Source organism: Canis lupus, chromosome 25, assembly GCF_048164855.1.
Source record: "Canis lupus baileyi chromosome 25, mCanLup2.hap1, whole genome shotgun sequence".
In the NCBI taxonomy this organism is placed as follows: domain Eukaryota; kingdom Metazoa; phylum Chordata; class Mammalia; order Carnivora; family Canidae; genus Canis; species Canis lupus.
The window spans coordinates 2,105,888-2,124,340 of record NC_132862.1 but is presented as its reverse complement, the minus strand read 5'-3'; the positions used below and the strand labels follow the sequence as shown (position 1 = coordinate 2,124,340).

At 67.9% G+C, this 18,453-nt stretch overlaps 1 protein-coding gene across 6 annotated transcripts; it reads left to right on the top strand.

Moving 5' to 3' along the window:
- The first annotated feature begins 3,040 nt into the window (after positions 1-3,040).
- Positions 3,041-18,257, top strand: TNS2 (tensin 2). 6 transcript variants are annotated; one of them, XM_072797803.1, is made up of 29 exons: positions 3,041-3,133; positions 7,348-7,456; positions 7,944-7,981; positions 8,847-8,885; positions 9,195-9,233; positions 9,360-9,409; positions 9,530-9,701; positions 9,947-9,997; positions 10,328-10,450; positions 10,548-10,612; positions 11,471-11,554; positions 11,988-12,100; positions 12,193-12,253; positions 12,491-12,566; positions 12,800-12,929; positions 13,025-13,090; positions 13,187-13,300; positions 13,413-14,624; positions 14,737-14,887; positions 15,006-15,598; positions 15,716-15,805; positions 16,026-16,151; positions 16,325-16,417; positions 16,509-16,586; positions 16,738-16,815; positions 17,057-17,225; positions 17,299-17,367; positions 17,478-17,507; positions 17,634-18,257. In XM_072797803.1, exons 1-29 carry the CDS (start codon positions 3,056-3,058, stop codon positions 17,770-17,772), a joined length of 4,236 nt encoding a protein of 1,411 aa, XP_072653904.1. In that variant the 5' UTR covers positions 3,041-3,055; the 3' UTR covers positions 17,773-18,257. The 6 variants fall into 6 exon arrangements, with proteins under 6 accessions (XP_072653904.1, XP_072653906.1, XP_072653902.1 ...); XM_072797801.1 differs by lacking the exon at positions 3,041-3,133 and adding an exon at positions 3,629-4,711; XM_072797804.1 differs by lacking the exon at positions 3,041-3,133 and adding an exon at positions 4,801-5,666.
- The last annotated feature ends 196 nt before the right edge of the window (positions 18,258-18,453 follow it).

Genomic DNA, 18,453 nt, shown 5'->3' with positions numbered 1-18,453 from the left:
CAGGAACCTGCGCCCAGGACTGGGAGGAAGATGGGGCCGTGCAGACACCTGGGAGCCCAGCCGCCAAGGCCCCACACAGGCCTTCGATCGGACCCATGGCTGCGCCCAGTGGCTGAGGCGGGCCAGCTGCGGCGGCGGGGCGGGGGGGCGGGCACGGGCAGGCCCGGTGGAGCGCAGGTGCCGTGGCGACCGGCCTCACGTGACGCCCCCCAGCTGTGCTGCAGCAGGAGCCTGGGATTGGGGCGCCCGAGCAGCGCCGGGAGGGTCGCTTCCGGGGTGCCTGGGCCCCGCAGGCCTGGACCCGGGGGGGCGGGGAGGCCCGGGGGGGGGGGGCGGCGGCTCCCAGCATCCGGGCCCCAGGAGGGGGCGAGCTCCACGGCTGCCCCCATCCGCCTCGACCCCTCACCCAGCAGGAGCCCGAGGAGGCGACCCCCAGCACCCGAGCCCCACCCGGTGCTCCCCGCAGCGCCAGCCCGGCCCGAGCACTCGCGCGGCGTGGGGTGACCGCAGGCCGGGGGGAGGCGCACCCGCACCGCCCCGCCGCTTGACACGGCGCCTTCACCCTCACCTTCCTCACAGCTGCCCTCCGCCCCGGCCCGGCCCGGCCCTCAGTCTGAGCTGAAGTCCGGCCACCATCTGGGGAGCCCCCGGTTCCGGGGAACCTCACGAGTCCCCCTGAGGGGCAACACCGCCGGCCTGAGTGGGAGGCTCGAGCCCTGCTCCCCTTTAGGATGAAGACCTGGGGCGCCGCCCGGCTCAGGAGAGCCTGGGACGCTTGATCTAAGGGTCGTGAGTTCAAGACCCACGCTGGGTGTAGCGACTGCTCAAATAAATAACAACCTTATTTTAAAAAAAGAAAGAAAGAAAGCTTAAAACTGACCTACCCCCTTCGGCAGGCCTCCCGGGCTCCTCGTCAAAGACCTTAATGACATCTGGGAAGGACGAGGTTCTAGAAGAGCTAGCTATAAAGGGGCGCCGGGCTGGCTCAGTCGGTGAAGCGTCCGACTCGATCTCAGAGGTGTTGAGTCCAGGCCCCGAACTGGACTCCACATTGGGCCTGGAGTCTACTTAAGAAGAAAAAATTTTTTTCTTAATTCAAAAACAAAAGAACTGTAGACTCCAAAGAAGCAAATTTTCACATCCTATGTATCTGGATTACATAATCAAATCTTCCCCCAAATACCCAGAATGACCCTCAGCCCTGCCCCCTGGCCACTAGCCTCTGATCCCCGTCGCCTTCCTTGGGGCTTCCCCAAACTCCTACCTGTCCCCTCCTCCCAGTGCCTCCTCACCTTTGTCCTCCCCCACCCCCGCCCCCTCCCTCCAGTGGTTCCCACAGCTCGGACCCTGCTCTGACCCCGAGACCCAGGCCCTCTAGACCTACTGGACACCAACCCAGCCAAGAGCAATAAGATCTAGGCTCCCCAGTCCAACCCACAACCCCCCCCCAGTTCCAAATGCCAGTCTCTGAGGGACCCACACTGTCACCATGTCTCTCCCCAGCCGCCAGACTGGAATCAGAACCAGGTTGGAATCAGAACCTTTGCCAAAGGCCAGGGGAGCACAGAGGCAACCCAGTTGAGAGCTGAGACAGGGAGGGACGATGGCCTTGGAGCTGGTGGCACTGGCTGCCTTGGCAGGCCCTGGACATTGAGCCCTGGGCACCGGCTTCTCAGAACCCACACCCCCCACACGCCAGTTTCCAGCGCGGGAGATCCAGTGGGGAGGGGGAGGGGGCAGGGTCGGGACGTGCTCAACACTAGAGACCCATGTGGAATCTGAGAATGGGAGAAGATGCAGAGTTTCTAGAAAAACCTCCGTCCCTTTCTTCCAGCTTTCCCTCCAGGGAGACCCAAATCACGCGAGGGCCCATGGGATGCTCCCCGGCACCGGGTCCCCACACTGCACAGGAGCGGGGGTCAGTGCCAAGGGGACGCGTGCCGAGTCGTCCCTAAGCCCTGAGGATGGCTTTCTCTGTGCTCAGGAGGGAGGGAGGGAGGTCCAGCGCCAGCTCCGGCTCTAGCTCCGGCTCCAGCTCTGGCTCCAGCTCTGGCTCCACCTCCAGCTGCTCCAGCTCCAGCTCAAGCTCTGGCTCCAGCTCCAGGTTTAGCTCCAGCTCCAAGCACCGGCTCCAGTCCCAGCCCCAGCTCCAGCTCCAAGCACCAGCTCCAGCTGCAGCTCCAGCTCCAGATTTAGCTCCAGCTCCAAGCGCAGGCTCTTGCTCCAGCAGCTCCAACTCCAGCCCCAGCTCCAGATTTAGCTCCAGCTCCAGCTCCAGCAGCTCCAGCTCCAGCCCCAGCTCCAGCTCCAGCCCCGGCTCCAGCTCCAGCTCCAGCCCCAGCTCCAGCTCCAGCTCCAGCTCCAAGGGGAGGCTCTGGCTCTAGCAGCTCCAACTCCAGCCCCGGCTCCAGCTCCAGTCCCAGCTCCAGCTCCAGCTCCAAGTGCCAGCTCCAGCTCCAGATTTAGCTCCAGCTCCAAGCGCAGGCTCCAGCTCCAGCAGCTCCAACTCCAGCCCCGGCTCCAGCTCCAGCCCCGGCTCCAGCCCCAGCTCCAGCTCCAGATTTAGCTCCAGCTCCAGCAGCTCCAGCAGCTCCAGCTCCAGCCCCTGCTCCAGCCCCTGCTCCAGCTCCAGCTCCAGCTCCGGCACCAGCCCCGGCATTTTTCCGCCCCCTCCAAGCGCCGAGGGCTGCTGGGCCGCCGGGGGTCCCAGGGGTCCCGGGGTCGCGGCCTGGGCCCCGGGGCGGCGCGGGGCGTCCTCGTCTGCCTGGGGCGCGGGGACCCGGGGCCCTCGGAACCGTGTGCGCGGCCTTCCGGGCTCGGCCGCCGTGTCCCGCGCTCCGCCGGGCGGCCTTCCCGTCCCCGCGTCCCTCCGCGGCCCGAGCCCCGGGAGAAGGCGGGGAGCCGGGAGGGAGCGGGCGGGGGGAGGGGCGGGGAGCGGGGGAACGTGGGGATTGGAGCCCGACGGAGGGAGGGGAGGGCGGCGCGAGGGCGGCGCGGGGCGCGGGCCGGGCGGGAGCGGGCGAGCGCGGCGTCGGCGGGGCGCGGGCCGGGCGGGATGGGCTGGCCCGGGGGCTCCCCCTGCTGCTGCCCCGCCCCCCCGGCGCGCCCCCGCCCCCCCGGGCGCCCCCCGCAGGTGAGTGGCCGCGCCGCGCGGGCGGGAGGGCGGCGGCCCGGGCGTCACGGAGGCCGGGCGGGGCCGGGGCCCTCGGGAGGCGGGGACGGGGGGGATGGGGACGGGGACGGGGATGGGGACGGGGGGCCATGGGCCGGGGATGGGGACATGGGGACGGGGATGGGGACGGGGATGAGGACGGGGATGGGGACGGGGACCGAGGGCCGCGGGCAGCCGGGAAGGGGAGCAGGGGGCGGGGCGCGGCCCGCGCTCACACGGCGGTCCCCCGTCCCCCTGCCCCCCGTCCCCCGTCCCCCTGCCCCCCCGTTCCCCGTCCCCCTGCCCCCGCGTCCTCCGTCCCCCCGTCCCGCGTCCCGGCCCCGCGGCCCACCCGGGCCCCCGCGCGCCGCAGCCGCCTCCCTGCCCTCTCCCTCCCCGGGCCTCACCCCTCCTCCGCGGCGGGCTCGCGGCCTCTCCTCCAACCACAGCTATTTCCAGGAAGGGGGAGTGTGGGTGGAGGGGTTTCTCCAAACAAACCCGAGGCTTGGGAGTGAGAGGGGGGCCGGGCCGGGGAGAGACTGGCCGGCTCCGGAATGTTCCAGGCAGCAGGAGGGTGAGGGTCCCAGGGGTCTCTGCCCTGAGCGCCCTCCCCCTCCACCCTGGCTCTCCCATCCCCATCGCCCCGCCAGTGGGGAGGGACCCAAGCCGCTTCCCCGCCACCGACCCAGGGGTTAGGGAGCCCCCCAGAGGGAACCACCAGGTGAGGGGACTTCTCAGGCCCTCTGGGGGCGGCAGGTGTAGGGAGAAGGGGGTTCCTAATCAGGGGCCCCCCCAACCTAGCCACCACCACAGTGCTCCTCCTCCCTGCAGCTCCACTGCGACCCAGACCAGGCCGGGCCCAGTTGCCCACACTGGCCAGGGCCCTGGAATGTCCCGGGGCCCAGCCGGGGTTGGTGGGATGGGAGTGGGTTTGCACAGCCAGTGCCCCTCTCCAGTTACACGCTAGGGACCCAAGCCTGGCCACAGAGCTACCTCCGGGCCAAGGTACTCTGGGGACAGACTTCCTGACCTGGAAGGGGAATTAGAGCTTCAAAGGCGAAGCCTCAGCCCAGACCCCTGCCAGGCAGGCCCTAAATAGTGTCCTGAGTGGACTCTGAAGGGGGCTCGTCCCAGAGGAGGCAGGATTAAACCAGCCCTCGGGCACGAAGGCGGGAGAAGCCTAAGGACCTGGTGGGAGAAGCCCGAGCTCTGGTACATTCAGTAAATTCCATGCAAATGAGGGAGGCACGTTGGCACATTCTTCCAAGTGACAGCTCCAGCCAGCCTAAGGGCTGCCGGCCAAGGCTTAGGCCTGAGGACCCCGTGGCCCTTAACCCCATATATTTTTGGCAGATCACTCCCCCCACACACACCCACTTCCAAGGCCCCAATCCACCTCCTTCCCTGACTCCCGGGACAGGAAGTTGGCCCTGTTCCCAGGAGGGAGGCAGGAGGCCCACGGAGGGGGTTGGAGCATGTGTTGGGAGGGGGCCTCCTGTCCAGTCCTTAGGCCTGGGACAGCTGCAGAGCAAGGAGAGCAGAGCTAGGAGGGCCATGAAGGTAGTACTCAGGCTGGGGGGGGGGGGGGGGGCAGGGCCCAGCCCTAGGGCCTGGGTGGGGGGCTGACACAGCAGCCTGGGAAGAGGGGCTGAGGGGCCGGGAGGTCTGGCCGGAAGAGGCCAAGGAATGGGGGCGCGGGGCAGGGTGTGGGGAGGACATGGGGACTGTCAGGAACAGAGCAGCGGGGTGCTCTCAGGAGAAGGCCTTGGTCTGGAGCTGAAGGCTCATCTTGGGGCGAATTAGGCCTTCCAGTGGGGGAGGGGGAGGGGGAGGAGGCCTACTTCCCAACCCGGGGAACTGAGGCAGGAAGCTGCCCCTCAGGAGGACTCCCGATGCTGGGCTGGCTGGGGCAGTGTTCCCAGCTCCCCCTTCCTCCCCACCAGAGGTCCCCTGAGAGCCCGACAGTCCAGGCTGGGAGGCTGGCCTGACAGGGACACAGCGTTCCCCACTGGCCCTTGAGCCCTGCCCTGAGACCTGAATCCTCACCCTGCCCCCACGCACCCCACGGAAGGTGGGGGCTGGATCTCAGGATCCTTGTAGATCCCTGGACAGGGTGGATCCCTGCAAGGAACAGCTCCAGAGCAAGGGGACTGGGGGGCCAAAGATCCAGGACAGACACTCCCAGCAGGGTAGATCCTGGGAATCTGATCTCCTGGCCTCCCCCACATCCTCCCCCCCCCACTTCCTGGAGCAGCGACCTGCCCCTTTCCCGCCTGCACTCCCCTCCACTTCCAGGGCCGGGCTTCTCCTCACACCAGCCAGACAGCCTGCCCTCCACCCAGGGGAAGCAGCTGCCTCCGCCAGGCCGCTTCCAGGAAGCCCCGGGCCGGGCCCCAGCATTGTTCGGGCCCGCGGTCGGCGCCCCAGCCCGCCGGACACCATGAAGTCCAGCGGCCCCGTGGAGAGGCTGCTCAGAGCCCTGGGGAGGAGGGACAGCAGCCGGGCCAGCAGCAGGGTAGGAGTGCCCGCTGGCGGGGAGGAGGTGTGGGCAGCGGGACGGGACCAGGACTGGGCCAGACCCTGCCCGCGCCCTCCCGGCTCTGCCGCTCTGGGGCTCTGCCTCTGGAGCGGCGGGGCTGTGCGCGAGCAGCACAGTCTGGATCAGAGCAGACCCCGCGTCCACCCCGCTCCACCCCGCGTCCACCCCGGCTCCGCCGACCTCCCGGCCCGAATTCAGGCCGGCCCTGGGGATCCCCGCCCCCTAGAGCTGCACTGGGTATACTTCACTGTGGGACCTCTCCAGGCACTATCCTGGAGCCCCAGAGCAGGATATCAAGCCCCTTCCCTGAACCTAAGAAGTTTGGGGGAAATGGGGTGGAAGTGGCAAAGGGAGGGGGCGCGGCGGCCAGGTCTGGAACGTGCTTTAGATTCTGGGGCTTTGCCTGCCCTTGACATCATCCGTGCATGCTGTTAATGCCAAGATGCACCCCACTCTCCTGACAGGTCCAGCAAGGCTGGTCCGGAGAGTTCAGGTGGTGGTTAATTCAGCTGCTTCAGGACAGCCAAGAGAGCAGAAGTGCTTCCCGGGGCCCCAGGATGGCGGGCCAGGAGGCCTATCACTCCATCTCCCCACATTTTCTCAGCCTCGCCCCCCAAAAGAAGCAGCTCGAGGCAACATGAGACAATATTACTGCGGCGGGGGGCTGGGGCAGAGGTGCAGGGGGGGGACGGAACTTGAACTCCCCAGGGAGTGGCCAAATGCCTCTTAGGAGTTTGGGGGCTTGATCAGGATGGACAAGAAAGAAACCATTCAGTGCAGAAAAATGGGTAGAAGGGAGAGGAGGCATGGGTCCCCGGATGGAGGAGTGAAGGGGACCCACAGCGGGAGGAAGGGACTGAGGGCCCTAATGGGGCCTCCCCACCTCACTGCACCCCGGGTAGGGAGGGGCCGATAGGGCATCTCGTCCACCCCTGCCCCCATCCCATGCTGGAATCCCCAAATGACAGGGAGCTCCCTACATCCAGAAGTCGCAAGAAAGCTAATGTCTCCAGGCCGGCTCCTGTCTGCCTGTCCCTCCAGCATCACCGCCCCCTCCTTACACAATTGCGGCCTGCCGGCCTGCCGCCTCAATGCACAATGAGTAAACATGTTGTTCTGACAGAGGGGGAGGAGGGCATGTCAGCTGTCTGAGCGTGGGGACAGCGGGAGCCAGGGCAGCAGAACTGGCTGAGGCCGCTCCTGCCGGGTCAGTCTGGGTGTTGGGCGGCTGACATCCCACATCCGTGTCTGGATCCCCCTCCTGCTCACTCTCCACAGGGACCTTCATCTGGGGAGGGCATATGGGAGGAGAAATGGGGAGCCCTGGGCAGAGAGCACCCCTCACCCAGGAGGGAAGCTCCAGCGCTCGGGGAGGCAGTGACCACCCGGGTTCACGCACCAGGGCCCTCCGAGGGGCCCGAGTGATTCCTCAGAGAGGAGGTGAGCCAGCTGGGGTGATGCAAGGGGGCAGATTCCACACACCCTCAAGGACAGGCCCCGCAGTGGCTCAGAAGCAGGTGTGGCCGAGGGCCTCTTAGGAGTTTGGGGGCTTGATCAGGACGGACGGGGAGGAACGCAGAGCGGCACCGAGACCCAGCCCAGACCCAGAGACGGCGCCGAGCCCTGACACTGCGCCCGCGTGTCCCTCCACCCCTAGCCTCGGAAAGCCGAACCACATAGCTTCCGGGAGAAGGTGTTCCGCAAGAAACCACCGGTCTGCGCGGTGTGTAAGGTGACCGTCGATGGGACTGGAGTCTCATGCAGAGGTGAGGTGCCCTGTCCCATGACTCAGAGCCTCCACCCAGCACCACTGGGGGCACAACTCCAGCGGGCGCACTCACAGAACAGCGGCCGTAACGTGCGTGCTGCCCCTGGACTGGGCAACATGGGAACCAAGAGGCAGCTGCCTCCCCTCCGCACAGGCCTCGCTCCCCATGAGACACCCCCACCCCGCAACCAGGAGACCTCTCTTACTCTCGGCTGCTTCCCCACTCTGACCTGTGATGGGGACCTCCTTCCCTCGCCCCCACCCAGCCTAGCACGTTAGCCCAGCCTGGGCAGTACTACCCCACTGCCATATGCTTCCCCTGAACTGCCCCTGTGCCCCCGCCCCCTGCTCCATCTCAGCACAGTCTCGGAAGTCCCAAGATCTGGTCCCAGGACCTGGGGGGGTAAGGGGTGGGGAGGGCCGCCCCCCCCCCGCCCCAACAGGCCCTTGCTAACCTCTCTCTTCTCCCCACCACCCCTCTCTAGTTTGCAAGGTGGCAACACATAGAAAATGTGAAGCAAAGGTGGGTGCTTGATTGGGGGAGGGGGACTAGAGTCCCTTGCTCTGACATAGGCTCCTCCAGCCACACTGGCATCAACCTTCCACCCCTCATCACTGGGGGACCCCTGCTGGGGTGGGAGAGGGTGCTGTACTGGGCCCTTTAAGAACCACCCTACTCCACCCCCTGGAGGGCTGGCCCAGGCCGGTGGACAGGAGACAGCGTTTGTCTTGGTGCTGTGCCCAGGCTGCAGCTGGCGAGAGGATGGGGGTGGGGAAGAGGAGGAGAATGAGGAGGAGGAAGGGTGGGGTGGGTGGGTGGGGGAGCAGGATTTCAAAGACTGGGCAGCCGGATGGGCTGTGCCTTCCCTCTGGGGAAGGGTCCTCAGGATGCCTGGGTGGGTCTGGTCCTGGGCCCTGGACAAGGCAGGGCAGATGGCACAAGATAGCAGCACTGTCCACTGGGGACCCGAGACAGCCCCATGTCAGGAGGTTCCCCGGTCCTCCTCCTGCAGTGCGGGGGGTCCCGGGGCTTGGAGTTGGCCTGGGGGGGCTGTGTGCCCAGGGGCGGGGTCTCCCGGTGAAAGAGGCCAGTGTCGTCCCTAGCCATGGCCTGCCTACATGGCTCTATATATAACTCCGGCCCCGCAGCTGGATGAATGGGGGTCTGTGTGGGCAGGGGGCTGGGAGCCAAGAGCAACAAGTGGGGGGCCCAGGGGTGGGGGACCGCGAGGCCAGAGGGGAGGCTCCCTTAAATAGAGGCACCTCGGCTGGAGTGTGTGGCCAGCTGCTGAGAGCCCCTCCACCTTGCTGAAGCCGGGGGGCAGCCCCATCCTCAGGCGCAGGAGAGCCTCCTGCACCAGCGCAGTCCCCCCTCGGTGTCCTTCCAGGTGACTTCGTCCTGTCAGGCCTTGCCTCCCGCCGAGCTGGTGAGTGTGCGGAGGGGGGGGGGGTGTAAGGAACCTGGCTGAGGTGCCCCAAGGTCTGGCGGCCACCCCGAGGGCCCCCAGGAGGCGCCCCTGGGTACCTGGGTGGACTGCTGTGGGTGTCGCTCGTCCCGAGGGACAGGGAGGAACTGAGCCCTTCCGCGCTTCTTGCCCGTGGGCCGGCTGGGGGCAGGACTCCGTGCCCTCGGCCCGACAGCCCCCGACAGCCAGCCGGGGCGCCCTCCGCACCGTCCGGGGTCCCCCTGGGCCCCGCCCCGCCCTGACCCCGCCCTCCTCCCGCCCCTCCTCCAGCGGAGAAACACCGCCCCCGTGAGGCGCATAGAGCACCTGGTGAGTGATGCCGGCGGGGGCGGGAGCAGGTGCGCCTGGGAGCGCGGCCCCCCGGGGACCCCCCGGCGCTCTGGGGGGCGCCTGGAGCGCGGCCCAACCCGTGCGCCGTGTCCTCTCCCCCACCAGGGATCCACCAAGTCTCTGAACCACTCAAAGCAGCGCAGCACCCTGCCCAGGTAAGCGAGGACGCCGCGGGGGGGAGCCCCCACCTGCCCTGGGGACCCCGAGGCCTCGCGCTGCGCCCCCGCCGGCCCCCGGAGCCCCGGCGCGTGCCCGACGCTGGCTTCGCCCCGCAGGAGCTTCAGCCTGGACCCGCTCATGGAGCGCCGCTGGGACCTGGACCTCACCTACGTGACGGAGCGGATCCTGGCCGCCGCCTTCCCCGCGCGGCCCGACGAGCAGCGACACCGGGGCCACCTGCGCGAGCTGGCTCACGTGCTGCAGTCCAAGCACCGCGACAAGTACCTGGTGAGGGGCGGGGCCTCCCGCAGCCAGCCAATGAGCGGCCCGGGAGGCCCCGGGGGCGGAGCCTCCCGCTGACGTCGCGCTCGCGGGGCGGGGCCTGCGGGAAACGCCCCGCCCCCCCGGGCCGTCCGGGCCACACCGAGCCTGCGACCCCCCCCTCGGGTTGGGAGGAAGACTTTGCTTAGGGCCACAGCAGGGGCGCCTCGCTCCTGGAGGTCACTTCCGTCAAAGCCCCGCTTCGCTTGCAGCTCTTCAACCTTTCAGAGAAAAGACACGACCTGACCCGCCTAAACCCCAAGGTAGGAGGGGATTAAAGCCATTAAGCTGAGCCCCCCCCAATCCCCCCCAAACTGCCCCCCCCAAGCCCCTGCAGCCTCATTAATAGTAGCGATTGGCATCCACCTCGTTCTTACGCACTTTCCCGGATGACTTGCTCCCCGAGACACTCCAAAGCATGGCGCAGCAGGTACCAACCCATGTGCCAGCGAGCAAGTGTGAGGCTCTCCTGGAGGACCAAGAGCCCCTTGACCCTGGCCCCGACTGACCCTACACCCACTCCCTCTTCCAGCCCCACCCGTCTCTCTCCGGTCGCGGCCCCCACCCTCAGTTGTACCCCCACACCCGCCCAGGTCCAGGACTTCGGCTGGCCCGAGCTGCACGCGCCCCCCCTGGACAAGCTGTGTTCCATCTGCAAAGCCATGGAGACGTGGCTCAGTGCTGACCCACAGCACGTGGTCGTACTGTACTGCAAGGTGGGCTGGGACCTCGGGTTCACGGGGCTGGGGTGCCCTGAGCCTGGGGCGCCGGCTGGCCCTCCATTCCCCTCTCTCTCTCTCTCCCTGTCCTCAGGGGAGCAAGGGCAAGCTCGGCGTCATCGTCTCCGCCTACATGCACTACAGCAAGATCTCTGCAGGGTGAGGCTCCCTGGCCCCTGACCGGCCCCTTCCCCAGTGACCCTGTCTCCAGCTGCCGGTGATGGGCCCATCCCCCTTGAAGCCCCCCTTTGTGTTTGGAGAGCCGTTTCCTATAAACTTGGCCTTTCCACCTCCTTTTTTCACTTGTATCTCACCACAGTTCCCAGCAGAGGATTTGTATCAGGTTCCCAGAGCTGCTGTAACAAAATGTCACAGACTGACTCAGTGGCTTAAGACAACAGGAACTAGTTGTCTCCCTGGAGACTAGGAGTCTAAAACCGAGAGGCCGGCAGGGCCGCGCTCCCGCTGAGACCCCGAGCAGGACCCTTCCTTGCCCCTGTCTAGCTTCTGGTGGTGACCAGCAGTGCTTGGCGCTCCTCGGCTTGCCGCTGCGTCCCTCCAGCCTCCGCCGCGGTCATCACGTGGCTTTCTTCCTGTGTGTGTGTCTGTGTCTGTCTGTCTCTTCTCTTCTTCTAAGGGCACCCATCATAGTGGATTAAGGGCTCATCCCTACTCCAGTATAACATCTTAATTAATTCCATCTGCAACGACCCTATTTCCAAATAAGGTCACGTTCTGAGGTACATATCTTTTGGGGAGACACAGTTCAACCCATAACATGGTCTCATCACCCCCGTTTTACAGAGGAGGAAACTAAAAACTCAGGGAACACTTGCCTGAGGTCCAGCGAGTAGTCAAGTGACTGTATGTGGGGCTTCTAGTTCTTTCCACCTCCACCCCGGGGCTTCCTCTAGAGTTAGGGGATCACACATCTCCTCCCTCCCCTGGGGCTTGGGGTTGGGAGGCCTGGACAGATACCAGCCCCTAATCCCCCACACTTGGCCCTGCGGTCCCCAGGGCAGACCAGGCGCTGGCCACGCTTACCATGAGGAAGTTCTGCGAGGACAAGGTGGCCGCGGAGCTGCAGCCCTCCCAGCGCCGGTGAGCAGCCGGGGTGGGGCTGGGCCACCGGAGCAGCGCGGGCCCCCGAGGCCGAGGGTCGCTCGTAGGAGCAGCACACCCGCGGGACACAGGGCCTGCGCTGAGACCTCAGGCCCAACACGGTCCCTGCTCTCACGGAGCTTGTGGGAAAGACAGACTTGCAGGACAGTCGGAGCCCACCTCGTCATGGGAAGCAGAGGGCTGGGGGGAAGAGCAGGCTAGGCGGGGGAGCCAGCAACTACAGACCTTTGAGACGGCAGAGGGTTGAGGTTAGATGTGAGGAAGAACTTTCCGGTGAGCCGGGAGACGGGAGGGGCGTGCTGAGAAGGGCCGGCCTTCCCAGGCTGGGCAGGGGTGTGCTTAGTAGAGATGAAACAGAGGGACCTCCAGGGGCGAGGCTTACGTCCCCCCCTCCTGCCCCCGACCCCCGCAGGTACATCAGCTACTTCAGCGGCCTGCTGTCCGGCTCCATCAGAATGAACAGCAGCCCCCTCTTCCTGCACTACGTGCTCGTGCCCGTGCTGCCAGCCTTTGAGCCCGGCACCGGTGAGTGTGCCCCGAGGCGCCCCGCGGGGAGGCCTGTCCTCCAGCCCCTCCGCTGAGCGCCCCTCCGTGCCCTCTCCCGCCTGCCCCTCCAGGCTTCCAGCCCTTCCTCAAGATCTACCAGTCCATGCAGCTGGTCTACACCTCGGGAATCTAGTGAGTGCTCTGCTCCCGGCCTTCCTGCCCTTCCAGCCTCCCCAGGCGCCCCCGCCTCCAGCTCCGGCCACTGTACCTGGTGCACCAGGAGGGAGAGGCTGATGCTGAGCAAGCTGGAGGCATCTCACTGGGGCTCAGACCCCAGGCTCGCGGCTCCCTCCTGACGCCCCACACCCCCGCCGCCACCCCAGCCCCACTGCCTCCCATTCAGCCTCTGTCCCGCCCTCTCCTCCTCAGTCACATCGCCGGCCCCGGGCCGCAGCAGCTCTGCATCAGCCTGGAGCCGGCCCTCCTCCTCAAGGGCGATGTCATGGTGAGGGGGCCATCCTGGGGAGGGGGTGCATGGGGGGGCGAACCCGCCAGCTGCACGGTCTCCCGTGAGTCATCCAGAGGCCCACTGGCCGGCGGAGAGCCCGTCCCCAGCGAGGGCATCGCCTTGAGCTGAGGCAGGGCAGAGCCGCAGCCTGACAGTCCCCAGGACGGAAGCACAGAGGGGACGCCAGCGGACAGGAAGGCCTGACCCCCGGTCTCCCTTCCCTCATCCAGGTGACCTGCTATCACAAGGGTGGCCGGGGGACAGACCGGACCCTTGTGTTTCGAGTCCAGTTCCACACGTGCACCATCCACGGACCACGGCTCACTTTCCCCAAGGACCAGCTGGACGAGGCCTGGGCTGGTGAGTGGGAGACAGGTGTGGGGCCGGAGCCCGGGGCGGGGTGGGGGCGGCCAGGGGGCCTGGCTCCTCACCGTGTCCCCCGCCTCCCCTCCCAGATGAGAGGTTCCCATTCCAAGCCTCCGTGGAGTTCGTCTTCTCCTCCAGCCCTGAAAAGGTCAAAGGTGAGAGCCAGCCCCGGTCGGGCCTACAAGTCGGGGCTGCAGGTCGGGGCTGCAGGTGACACCCCGGCCCTCAACACCTGGGTGGCCCTTCCGCAGGCAGCACCCCACGGAATGACCCTTCGGTCTCCGTTGACTACAACACCGCAGAGCCCGCCGTGCGCTGGGACTCCTACGAGCACTTCAATCAGCACCACGAGGACAGCGTGGACGGTGCGGGGCCGGCCCGGCCGCCCACTCCCTCCCTCCCCGCCGCAGACGCCCCTGAGCTGGAGCCTCCGGCAGGCCCCCGGCATTCACTCCCTCCCTGGTCCTCTCCCGCCAGGCTCCCCCACCCACACCCGGGGACCTCTGGATGGCAGTCCCTACGCCCAGGTGCAGCGGGCCCCCCGCCAGACCCCGCCGGCACCCTCCCCGGAGCCACCTCCGCCCCCCATGCTCTCCGTCAGCAGCGACTCCGGCCACTCGTCCACGCTGACCGCCGAGCCGGCCGCCGAGTCCCCTGGCCGGCCTCCCCCGACGGCCGCCGAGCGCCAGGAGCTGGACCGCCTCCTGGGGGGCTGCGGGGTGGCCGGGCCGGGCCGGGGCGCCGGGCGGGAGACGGCCATCCTGGACGACGAGGAGCAGCCCCCCGCGGCCGCGGGCCCGCCGCTCGGAGTGTACTCGGGCCGCAGGCCCGGCCTCAGCCGCCACTGCTCCTGCCGCCAGGGCTACCGGGAGCCCTGCGGGGTCCCCAACGGGGGCTACTACCGGCCAGAGGGAACGCTGGACCGGCGGCGGCTGGCCTACGGGGGCTACGAGGGGCACCCCCAGGGCTACGCCGAGGCCGCGGTGGAAAAGAGGCGCCTCTGCCGCTCGCTGTCCGAGGGGCCCTACCCCTACGGCCCGGAGCTGGGGAAAGCCGCCAGCGCGGACTTCGGCTACCGGGCCCCGGGCTACCGGGAGCTGGTGATCCTGGAGGACCCGGGGCTGCCCGCCCTGTGCTCGTGCCCCGCGTGCGAGGAGAAGCTGGCGCTGCCCACTGCGGCCCTGTACGGGCTGCGGCTGGAGCGGGAGGCCGGGGAGGGGTGGGCGGGCGAGGCGGGCAAGCCTCTGCTGCACCCGCTGCGCCCCGGGCACCCGCTGCCCCTGCTGGTGCCTGCCTGCGGCCATCACCACGCCCCCATGCCCGACTACGGCTGCCTGAAGCCGCCCAAGGCCAGCGAGGACGGGCACGAGGGCTGCTCCTGCGCCCTGTGCCCCGACGGCAGGTATGGGCATCCGGGGTACCCGGCCCTGGTGACCTACGGCTACGGAGGAGCGCTCCCCAGTTACTGCCCGGCGTACGGCAGGGTGCCTCAGAGCTGTGGCTCCCCGGGTGAGGGCAGGGGGTACCCCAGCTCCGGTGCCCACTCCCCCCGGGCCGGCTCCGTCTCCCCGGGCAGCCCGCCCTACCCACCACCCAGGAAGCTGAGCTACGAGATCCCCGCGGAGGAGGGAGGGGACAGGTACCCGATGCCTGGGCACCTGGCCCCAGCAGGACCCCTGGCATCCGCAGGTGAGGACGAGCGCCCAGGGAAGGGAGATGGGGGGGGCGGCACAGAGGGAGACAGGGCCAAGCTGGGCAGCGGGGGCCGCAGGCTCATGGCCCCTCCTGTCGCCTTCCCCAGAGTCACCCGAGCCGGCGTCCTGGAGGGAGGGCCCCAGCGGGCACAGCACCCTGCCTCGCTCCCCCCGTGATGCTCCACGCAGCGCGCCCTCTGAGCTCTCGGGGCCCTCCACGCCCTTGCACACCAGCAGCCCGGTCCAGGGCAAGGACGGGTACGCGGAGGGGCCGGGGTGGGGGCGCCCAAGCAGCCCGGGGGGCGGGGTGGGGGGAGCGGCTCCCGCCGGGGCTCCGCGCCCTAACCGCCCGCCCACCCGCCCTCCCAAACTGCAGCACCCGACGGCAGGACACCACGTCCCCCACCTTGGTGCCCACCCAGAGGCCAAGTCCCGGCGAGCCCTTGCCGTCCGTTCCCCAGGGAGGCGCCGAAGAAAAGGCTCCCGAGGCGCCAGCGAGGAGCGGGCTTGAGCTCCCGGCCCCGAGCCCCTTCCCCGCCGCCTCCCCGCCCGGCTCACCCCACGACTGGCCTCAGGAGAGGAGCCCGGGGAGCCGCTCGGACAGCGCCAGCCCCCGGGGCCCCGTGCCCACCACGCTGCCTGGCCTCCGCCATGCCCCCTGGCAGGGCCTCCGAGACCCGCCGGATAGTCCGGACGGGTCCCCCCTCACCCCCGTGCCTACCCAGATGCCCTGGCTCGTGGCCAGCCCGGAGCCGCCGCAGAGCTCCCCCACGCCTGCCTTCCCCGTGGCCGCTTCCTATGACATCAGCGGCCCCTCGCAGCCGCCACTGCCCGAGAAACGCCACTTGCTGGGACCTGGGCAACAGCCAGGGCCCTGGGGCCCCGAGCAGGCCTCCCCACCAGCCAGGGGCACCAGTCACCATGTCACCTTTGCACCTCTGCTCCCGGACCAAGTCCCCCAGCCCCCAGGTATAAAGGCCTTGAGGAGGGCGGGGCCCCCTTGGGAGAACCCTGTCCACCTCCCAGGGAGAGGGACACGACGTGGGCGCTAGGAAGCACCGGCGAGCCCAGTCCCTCCCGTCCTAGAGCCCCCTGCGCAAGAGAGCCAGAGCAACGTCAAGTTCGTCCAGGATACGTCCAAGTTCTGGTACAAACCACACCTGTCCCGTGACCAAGGTGAGAGGCCAGCGTGCCGCTCCCATCCCCCTCCAGGCTTGGCCTTGGCTCCAGGACCCGTCCTTCCAGTTGGCGCCCTTTCCCTGGGCTGAGTCTCACTAGCAGGTGGTTCTGGGCTTTGGGCCCAAGGAGGTTTAGACCCGACAGTGCTGGGGCGGCGGAGGCAGAGGGGCAACCCGGGGCTCAGGCAGCCACTGACACTGCTCCCGCCTCCTCCCAGCCATTGCCCTGCTGAAGGACAAGGACCCTGGCGCCTTCCTGATCAGGGACAGTCACTCGTTCCAAGGAGCCTATGGGCTGGCCCTCAAGGTAGCCACAGCTCCACCCAGCGCCCAGCCCTGGAGAGGTACGCGTGCCCAGACCAGAGGGAAAGGGGAGAGGAGTGGAGGGGACAGGCTGCCAAGGCAGGACAGGGCAGGCTGGGCTGTGCCACCTGCTACGGGGGAGGCAGGAGGTGCCCAGCAGGGGCAGAAGCTGGGCCCTAGGGTGTGACCGAGCCTTCCTGTCCCCTCCCCACAGGGGACCCCCTGGAGCAGCTGGTGCGCCATTTCCTCATTGAGACTGGGCCCAAAGGGGTGAAGATCAAGGGCTGTCCCAGCGAGCCCTACTTTGGTGAGCAGGGGGTACCAAGGTCAGAGGTTGGTCCAGGGGGGCCGGCGGGAAAGCTGGGGGCGCCTCAGGACCTGCCTCCCTCCTCCCGCAGGCAGCCTGTCCGCCCTGGTGTCCCAGCACTCCATCTCCCCGCTGTCCCTGCCCTGCTGCCTGCGCATCCCCAGCAAAGGTGGGTGTCCTGTCGGTGTCCTGTTGTCCGTCCGCCCGCTCCCCGTCACCCGCTGAGCCCAAGGCTGTGCCCCCTTGGGGCAACAGAGTCTTCAGCTCCCAGGGAAGGTGACTCCCCGCTCAGCTCCGCCCTTGGCCCTCCCTTCCCTCAGATCCTCTGGAGGAGACCCCAGAGGCCCCGGCGCCCGCCAACATGAGCACGGCGGCAGACCTCCTCCGTCAGGGCGCCGGTAGGAGCCCCCGGGCACAGGGGGGGTGGCGCAGAGAGGCCCTGACGTGGGGGGGGGCGGGTCTCTGACCGGGGGGATCGTCCATCTGGGACCTCAGCATCATGGGCACCTGCTAGAACGCAGGCTCCCGGGGCTCCTTCCGGCAGCTTCCACCGTGGATCCGGGGAAACCGTAGCGTCTGCCAATCAGCAGGTGCGCGGAGGGGAGGGGAGGGTAGGGACGAGGCCTCTCCTGCCCCTAGCCTGCAGCGTGCTCTACCTGACCTCGGTGGAGACCGAGTCCCTGACGGGCCCGCAGGCGGTGGCCCGGGCCAGCTCGGCAGCTCTGAGCTGCAGCCCCCGGCCGACCCCAGCCGTCGTCCACTTCAAGGTCTCGGCCCAGGGCATCACGCTGACAGACAACCAAAGGAAGTGAGTATGTGCACCAAGCCCAGGGAGCCCAGGGGCCCCCGCTTCTGGCTGTGACCCCCCATCCTCCTCGCAGGCTCTTCTTTCGCCGCCATTACCCGGTGAACAGTATCACCTTCTCCAGCACCGATCCTCAGGACCGGAGGTGAGCGTCCCGGCTCCCACGGCCCACGCTCCCGCCAGGCAGCCCCCCCCAGACCTCCTCCGCGACACACACCCTGGGTGCATGGCTTCACCGTCCTTCTCTTCCCGCAGATGGACCAACCCCGACGGGACCACCTCCAAGTGAGCCTCCCACGAGCCCCTGCCCCCCACGGGACCCAGGCGCTGCCTCCCTCTCCAGCCGTGGCTCAGCAGTGTCTTGTGGAAGGGATGTTGAGCCCCGTCCCCACTCTGCCTCTGCACCCCTAGGATCTTTGGTTTCGTGGCCAAGAAGCCGGGAAGCCCATGGGAGAACGTGTGTCACCTGTTCGCAGAGCTTGACCCAGACCAGCCCGCGGGCGCCATTGTCACCTTTATCACCAAAGTCCTACTGGGCCAGAGAAAGTGAAGGCAGAGGCCACAAGCTCGGAGCCCACGCCAACACCGCGCACCTCTCAGCACCCCACAGTCCTCACTTCCCCGGGCCCAGGAGCCCCAGGAGCCAGCCCCCTCCGTCGGGAGCGGGGAGCCCGGGACACTGCTCTCCTCCCTGCCCCCAGCCTGCTAAGCCAAGTGGATGGGCCTGTGAGAGGACCCCGCATGTGCGCAGATGGCAGAGACGGGCGTGTGAAGGGTGAGGCGGCATCGGCAGTTGGACCCCGGGGGGATCTGGACAGCCCCGCGTGCAGAACGTCAGGCCTGGAGGGGAGACAGGGCTTGCCAGCTCCACCCAGCTGCAGGTCCCAGCCTGGCAGGCCGGGGAGGCGGGCGGGGAGCAAGGCACTCCCTCCTCTGCCTCCCCTCCGAGCAGAGGGATCAGAGTGGGATCACATGAATAGGGGAGAAAAAAAAAAAGAGTCTATTTTTGTCTAATAAAGAATTTCTAGAACATTACCTCGGAGTCGGAGTCAAGCCTTGCTCATGGGAAGGTCAAAGCCTCACGTCTCCTGGGGCATCCCAGGCCACAGCCAGGTCCACAGAACACACACGATCCCCGTCCTTGGCCTCACACTGGTCCAGGTCTCCGGCGAGCAAGCTGCCTCAGCTGCGCCCACCTCTAGCCCTGCCCCTGCCCTATAGACTGGAAAGG

What these genes read in the sequence shown, in the direction of transcription:
- TNS2 (XM_072797801.1), top strand. Translation starts at nt 4,382, where the DNA reads ATGCAAATGAGGGAGGCACGTTGGCACATTCTTCCAAGTGACAGCTCC. An exon ending in ATAGAAAATGTGAAGCAAAG is followed by an intron (nt 7,982 to 8,846) that starts GTGGGTGCTTGA and finishes GTGTCCTTCCAG; the next exon opens with GTGACTTCGTCCTGTCAGGC. An exon ending in CCACGAGGACAGCGTGGACG is followed by an intron (nt 13,301 to 13,412) that starts GTGCGGGGCCGG and finishes CTCTCCCGCCAG; the next exon opens with GCTCCCCCACCCACACCCGG.